Source organism: Hevea brasiliensis, chromosome 9 (assembly GCF_030052815.1).
Source record: "Hevea brasiliensis isolate MT/VB/25A 57/8 chromosome 9, ASM3005281v1, whole genome shotgun sequence".
Taxonomy (NCBI): Eukaryota; Viridiplantae; Streptophyta; class Magnoliopsida; order Malpighiales; family Euphorbiaceae; genus Hevea; species Hevea brasiliensis.
This window is the reverse complement of record NC_079501.1, coordinates 12,373,936-12,381,477: the sequence shown is the minus strand read 5'-3', so window position 1 is coordinate 12,381,477 and position 7,542 is coordinate 12,373,936. Positions and strand designations below refer to the sequence as shown.

At 31.7% G+C, this 7,542-nt stretch overlaps 1 protein-coding gene across 2 annotated transcripts; it reads right to left on the bottom strand.

Annotated features, from left to right (window-relative positions):
* Positions 1–855: 855 nt before the first annotated feature.
* LOC110653341 (eukaryotic translation initiation factor 2 subunit beta) lies at positions 856–6,627 on the bottom strand. 2 transcript variants are annotated; one of them, XM_058152918.1, is made up of 10 exons: positions 6,479–6,627; positions 6,223–6,272; positions 5,614–5,722; positions 5,434–5,489; positions 5,258–5,312; positions 5,083–5,177; positions 3,619–3,764; positions 2,601–2,743; positions 2,383–2,468; positions 856–1,106 (listed from the first exon to the last, which is right to left on the bottom strand). In XM_058152918.1, exons 2-10 carry the CDS (start codon positions 6,265–6,267, stop codon positions 1,029–1,031), a joined length of 813 nt encoding a protein of 270 aa, XP_058008901.1. In that variant the 5' UTR covers positions 6,268–6,272; positions 6,479–6,627; the 3' UTR covers positions 856–1,028. The 2 variants fall into 2 exon arrangements, with proteins under 2 accessions (XP_058008901.1, XP_021664624.2); XM_021808932.2 differs by having other exon boundaries at positions 5,083–5,168.
* Between the last annotated feature and the right edge of the window lie 915 nt (positions 6,628–7,542).

The following is a 7,542-nucleotide window of genomic DNA, read 5'->3' as shown; positions in this document are numbered from 1 at the left end:
GTTGTAATTTTCAACTATTTTCTTGCCGTATCTTTTGGTAGAAATTTCTTCCTATTTGTTATGCTGGCGGTGGTTGTATTTGCTCATCTTGATTGGCGTATCAGCATGCATTTTGTAACCACACAAATATAGTCCCCCATAGAAGTCCTTTGTTTCCTTTTTTGTACCCTCCCACTTAGTCTTATTTTTGTCACCCTTATTATTCTATCTTATAGACTAATTAAGTTGGAAGGCTGACTTAATCCTACTTGCTGACTAAGGCCGCATGGTTTGCATAGAGTTTGGATAACATTAATTCTTATTCCGTGACAATTTACATGCGCCTGTCAGTGTGTTAAAGGTGCATTTGTTCCTCCTTTAGCCATGTTTTTTTTAGCCATATTGAAAGGGAAGACTAATTCACCATCTCTTGATCGTTATGGATATCATCAATGACTACCAGTTCTATCCAAGATGTGAGAGATGGAGGTAATTCCACAGACAGACACAGGATGAAGTGGGATCAGAAATGGTGGCCTTCTTAGGATGAAACTTCAAGAATAAGACAGAATGACAGTTGCCATGACTTTCCAAGACTCATTTACATTCCTATTTCGGCCTTACCCAATACAATTGTTTTTAAGGAAAAACTCACAGTACCGCCAATGTATATATCTCTTTTGCAAACAAGGCTTTCAACTTTCAAAGAACTTAGCCTGCTTGAGAAAAATATTATCAACGCAACCACAAGGATTTCAGAGATGGGATGCTTTTCATACAAAAAGTACAAGGCAAAAAGAAAAAACTGCTGATTTCCTAGTGGAACAAAGCACGATGGAGCTTGCTCAGAAAACAACTTTAGGAAACATTCAACCAGCCAACCAAAATCGATACTATTTTCTTTAAAATGAAGCAAAAGTAGATACTTAACAACTAAAACAGTACTATTGGATTATGATCAACATCAGGGTAAATAGTAGGGTTGCAGTTATCAAACATGAAAAGAAGGTCCATAAACTTCTCAGCTGTATGAATCAGCACTAAAGGGCTCATGTCCCAGCATTTCTGCGGCCAACACGTGCAACAAAACCAGCTTTGATAGGGGCAACTGATCGTCCAGAACCACACTGTGCAAGTATAATGAAATCAGAAAGGAAACAACAGCAAAAAGAAAGGAAAAAATAACAAAGAAGAAGGCCACGAGTAGCATATCTTTAATATGCCTGCATATTAAGCAATATACCACTCAATGATGGCACATAGAAAATTCCCAGGCATTACTATTCTACATAAATTGCATATTGAATAGTAATGGCCATCCAATCAATCAATGTATTGATATCATCAGCAAAAATTATTTCACGCCATAGGTGCTAAACCACAATAATACTAAAAGGAACTACAAATAATAGCATTTCAAAAAAAAAATCATCCAACATTTTCAACCCTTTGTGTGGGTACGTGTGCAATGACTGTAAGAAATCATTACACACTCTAATGCAAGTGGCAAACTGTTACACAACAGCCTGCACACTTAGCGAAACAGAGAAATAGGGAGAGAGAGAGAGAGAGAGAGAGAGAGAGAGAGAGAAATAGATGAGAAAAGAGATAGACTGGATAAGAAGAGAAGAGAATATTCAAAGATGAGAGAAAAGTATTCTTGTTTATTTATTCTTGAAACACCCTATTCTAATACAAATATACTCTATTTATACACTCCTAACTGCTGTAATTGCTTTGACTTTCTCCTAAAAAGCTGTAACATATTTACAACTACTCAACTACCACATACCATCCTCACTATTTTACTCCTTCCGCGTACTATTACAAACCTTATTCTCCTCACTAGTATTCATTACACAAACCTGCTATAAGGCTTTACAAGCCAGCTTAGCAGGTGTTGGGATTTATATGTTTCACCTTAAGGCTAATGCGGATGCACAAATGTGCACTAAAATATGCACAAGATTCAAATTAGTCAGTATGCTTCTATTGAAGAAAATGATGGACTTTCATCAACTAGACAATTGCCTCATTCGAGCAAACCTTAGAATCATACTAGGCCTCCTTATGACAAGATTTAGCAAGGATAAATTTTAAATATTTTCAATGGTAGAAAAAAATTTAGGCAAATCATTAATTATCATAGGCCATTTCAACAGATTTGAAAATGAATATAAAAATTTCTCTAGGATAATCAGTCTATTAACTTTCCATTTATATTTTCTATAAATCAACTAGATTTTTTGCTTCATGGTGGATGCGGCACCCAAAACACAGATTATAACAATTAGCTTATGGTTATGATGTTATCATTTCTGAGAATGCTGGTACACAAAAAAAGGAAGTGCTTAGATGCACCTTGTAAAATGGGAAAGGACAGATAGATTTATCAGCTGTTACCTTCTCGCATCTGAGAAAGAAGAGACGATTCTCCTTTGAAAGTATTGTGTCTGGACTTTTGCAACCAATGCAAATGACATACTCATCTGAAATGGAGCAAAAAAAAAAAGGAAGAAGAAGTTAGGCAATGAGGGGAAGAAAAGAACCTGCTCTATTAACCACTGGCTTATTTACAACTTTAGGTAAAGTGAATCAAATGAAAAAGATGAGGTGCTTACTAATGTATCGACGCAGGATCCCCTCAAAATTTTTGGGAGCAAATCTCCCCTTCACGACTAACCTTTGCTGTCCATCAAGTGATCCACTTGTCCCCAACTCAGCAAGTAGGAAGGTCATGACATGGTCTGGCTGCCGATGCATTCTAGACATTTTGCCCACAACAGAAGAAGGCAACAGTAAAGTGGAAATTTAGGATTCAAGTTGGGAGGACAGAAATGATGTGTTTAAAAATAGATACTTACAAGTTAACGACTGATCCCATTTCAACCATAAAGTTAAAGCTACAATTTACTTTTATACCATCACATATATTGGCATCACAGTTTGACACTGAATGACCATCATTAACAACTCTAGACAAGATAGGAAGAGGACCTCCAAGCACACCTGGTATAAATGCAAATGCACACATACCCATTATAACATAAAGAAATTATTTCAGTGAATCATAGATTTCTTTCACAAAGTTGCAGTCTTGTATATATCAACAAGAACTTAATACTCTCAACGCCTAATAAGTGACAACTCACCTACAAATTATTAACTACTACATATCTACAAATAAAAGTCATTTTGCACACAACTGTACATGCAATATGTCTTCATCACCACAAGATGTAGTTGCATTAGGAGAAAAATAACTAAAATCAATTGAACTAAGCTTGTTTGGCAAGAATTATAGGATTGCATGGTAAATAAATTTTAAAATAACTTTTTTTCTAAAAAAAAAAAGATATCAAATACTATGAACATTAGTATGTCACAAACAAAAGTATGGAAAAATATAAGCAAATCCATACATCCTAAAACATGAATTTTATTTCCGCGGTATGAATAGGCCAAAAAAGTTCTGAGAAATAAAATACAGCCAACCAGTTATTATAAGACATACCAACATTATTAAATAATTTCACCCATTAAAAAAAGATGAAAAGCATACATAAGTCATAGAAATGGTAACAAAGTAATGTATAGTGAACAACACACACAAACTAAAGAGAAGGAACATAAACATACGTCTTGCAGAGATCCATGAAGTTTACAAAAACAGTTTTCTTTGTTCCCTCACGAAGAACTTGTGGAGGCCTCATCACAGTTCTCCGCCTATCTCCTGCAAGCTCTGGATTGTTCTCACGCAAAATATTGAAGACCCTACCAAGGAGCTGCCAACACCATATCAGGAAAGAAAAATCTGTCACTCCACAAAAATAAATATGCATAGAAACAAACAAGAACTAGTGGCATTTCAGCCTATCAGTAAGTGGACATCACAAATACAAAATGAGAGGTGAGAGTTACAATAACAACCATCTAAGGGCATAGCCGTGCAGTTGAAAAACATATTCCAAGAATAAAGAAACAAATAATTCATTATGCAGATTGAAAATACATGGAAAACATTACATTAATCAAGAGAATTTTTAGCTGCTCACAAACGAAGGCAAATGGCTAGCAAGTGAAATCATAAATTTAAGCTTCCGAAAGTTTGCAAGTGCCAAATAGCCATGAAGATCTAGATCATTCATCCAAAATATGTGCTCTAGCAAGAGCACACGAAGAAGGGCAGATCTTCCAAGTCTCCATGTATTTAGGATATCCAAAGTATGTGCACAAGCAAAAGCACAGAGACATGGGCAGATTTACCAATCCTTTGTGTGGTTAGGTTATTTTCAATCTTACCCAAGTGAATTTGTCAAGTTTCCCCCACTTAACATTGTACATTGCTACTACAGTCACTTTAATTTTTTTAAGTTGCCAATCTATTTAAGTGAAAAATTAATTTGGGCTAAAATTTAAGTCAAAATTTTTATTTCATTTGGGCTAAAAACACAAAAGAAGATAGAATTAACCACTAGATTATGCCCATTTATTCTCTTGCATATACCTCTTTTTTCACACTTGTTGCAAAAACTATTATAATTTCAAAATCATTATAATTTCAAAATCTCTCTTTCCTTCCTTTCATTCATGCAAATGAAAAAGACTTTCTCAATATGAATACTGTCACATAAGAAATTAGCCATTGAGTGATTGTTACATTATTAGGTTACATATAGAAAGAAATACATCGGATAGTATTAAAAGTGAGAAATCATAAAACGTTTTAAACAATGAAACATCAAGAAGAATTGTAATAGCATTCATTTAGGAAAAAAAAACTACCATAATTTTCTATTTATTTTTGTTTGTACAGTATATGTGCATAGTGTCTCTACTGTGTGTGTACTGTATAATATATATTGCCCCCATTAAGAAAATTTTCAAGAGCTGCCACCGCACAAAGAAGTATAGATTATTATTCTCATATGAAGGCTTAAAAATAGTCTCAACAACAAGAAACCATTACATCAAACAGTAGTATCAATTGATTGATAAACAAGATACCTTCAACAGGAAATAGAATATTAGAGCACTCTAAAACATTTCTTTTTTATACTGACTGTAAGTATAAGTTTAATTGCATGCAAATGCATGCTATACCTCCTCATATTCATAATCACGATCACTCCCCTCCCAAGGATAAAGCTGCTGTTCTTGGGCATTTCCTTCTCCTCCTTCATTCTCTCCTACATGATCTAAATCTCTCAGATTCTATAAAAAAGTCAATATAGATAGAAACCAAGACATGCATTTATAATGTGATGCAACTTCTTACCATCCAAATCTTCTCCTGCTTCCCCACTTTCCTCATTTAAAATACCAGATTCTACCTATAATGTCACACCAAGCAACACATAAGTAGCTGCTGAGAATATTAAGAATATTACTACATGTAGTGCACTTAAATTATACTTATGGGAATCATTTATAACGTATAACTTGCAAACTTACTGGTTTCTTCTTCTTCTTTTTTAAACCAGTAAAAGTACTCTCAACCCCATCAGAGACTGCAAGTTAAAGAACCACGTCCATTGAAAAAGAGTAATGAATCTCCTTCTACGCCCAGTCATTCACACATACTAGGTAAAGCAAACATCACTAGAAAAGTTAAGATTGTTATACTTTGAGTACCTGACAAGGATTCAGTTTTCTCAGTAAGTTTGTCCACAGAATCATCTCCAGTATCCTGTATAACAACCTTCTTCTTTTTCTTCTTTTTTGTGTTATCAAAGGGGGCAAACTGCAAATAAGAGATACATTAAGACTAATGCAGTGATTGTACTTAACAGCATCTCACGAACTGAGAAATAAAGTAACCACTGATTTTGACAGGATAATCAAGAAATGAATCAGTATGCACACATATATGACATGTAACAAATTTATACGTGATTTAACTCAGTAAAAGGATCCTCCAATGAAATGTAGAAATGAACATGTATAAGCTCGGGCACGTCACAGGCTCACAGACCATAAAATTACTTAAGGGAAAAAAAAAAAAAAAACTATCAGCAAACATATGAATGGCATCAATCAAGTATAAAATTTTTATTTATCCTGAACAAAATAAATGGAATAGATAAAATATGGGGAGTTAAACAGAGGCACAAGTTATATACTCCACGTTTCTGCTTAATTTGTGGAATACAAGAAAGCTTTCCAGAGCCTACAATTTTAATTGCTCACAGAATTAAACAACCAGAGAAAGAGTAAATAACAACCAAAAACAGAAAACCTCACCTCTGTCATCTCGTCCTTTACATCATTGAGACTTTCGTCCGCCATGATTGCTACAGATAAAAGTAAATCCATGTAAATTAACAACAAATTTAAATCAAACATCTCGCAATCACTATGAGCAAGCATGCATTCTAATCCACGATTCAAAAAATAGAAGAATTAACAAAAAAGAAAAACCCTAGCATATCAAAGTAAAAAAATAAAAATAAAAAATTCAAACCCTAGAAATCAAAGATCTGAGCAGGGATAATCGAACCTTTCTCTTTTCTCTCTCCGCGCTGTGTGTGATCGACTAGGTTTTCTCTCGGCTCCTACGATTATATTTCACCAAACTCTGTGCTGCCCTGCCAATCACGGTTCTTTGAAAGACGAGCGAGTAATAATAATAAAATCTTAGATAGGAAAAAAATTATTATTTAGTATATTTATTTAATTAAATAAATAATTTTTATTTTAAAATATTTTAATTATTTATATTTTTATTACCTTTATTTTTAATTTTTTATTAATTTAAATTTTATTCAATTTTTATAATTTAAAATATATAATTATACAGTATTCATGCTATAAATATTGAACTATTTGTTCTTTATAACACTAATTTTGTTAATATACTAATTAATAAAAAATTAATTTAAATTAGATAAATTAACAGTGAACTGTTTGACATTAATATTAAAATTATTGTTAAAAAATTATTTTAAATTTTTAATTAGAAAATATAAAAAAAATAATTTAAAATTAAATTCAATAAATTTTAAAATATCAAAATAATTTTTTAAATAATATTTTTATTTTAAAAAATAATTTTAATTTTTTAAATTCAATATCAAATAAACACTACATAATTAAAAAAACAAAAATACTTACTAAATAATATACTTTTCAAGGTTCGGTTACTAAGTAGTAGGCGTCACAATTTTTCCTATTAGAAAAATCAAGCAAAAGTTTGAAAAAAAAAAAAAGAATTTAAATCTCGTAAATAAAACATGTTGCGATTAAATAAGAAAAATAATAGTTTTATATTAAATATTTATATGTATATTATAGATGTAGTTAATTTTAATTAATGTCCTTCCTCGTATCATCCACATTTGTTTTAATAAAATATTATTATTTAAGTTAATATTATGTTGAGAAAATTATTATTTAAAAAAAATTAAGAATTTTTATTTAATATATTCGAATTATAAATATTTAAAGTAATAAAATAAATTTTCAAAATATATTTTTAATAACATTTAAAATGATATTTTTTCTAAATTTACTCTGAATTTTAGTATTATTAACACATTAATTTATCTATTTTAAAATTAAAAT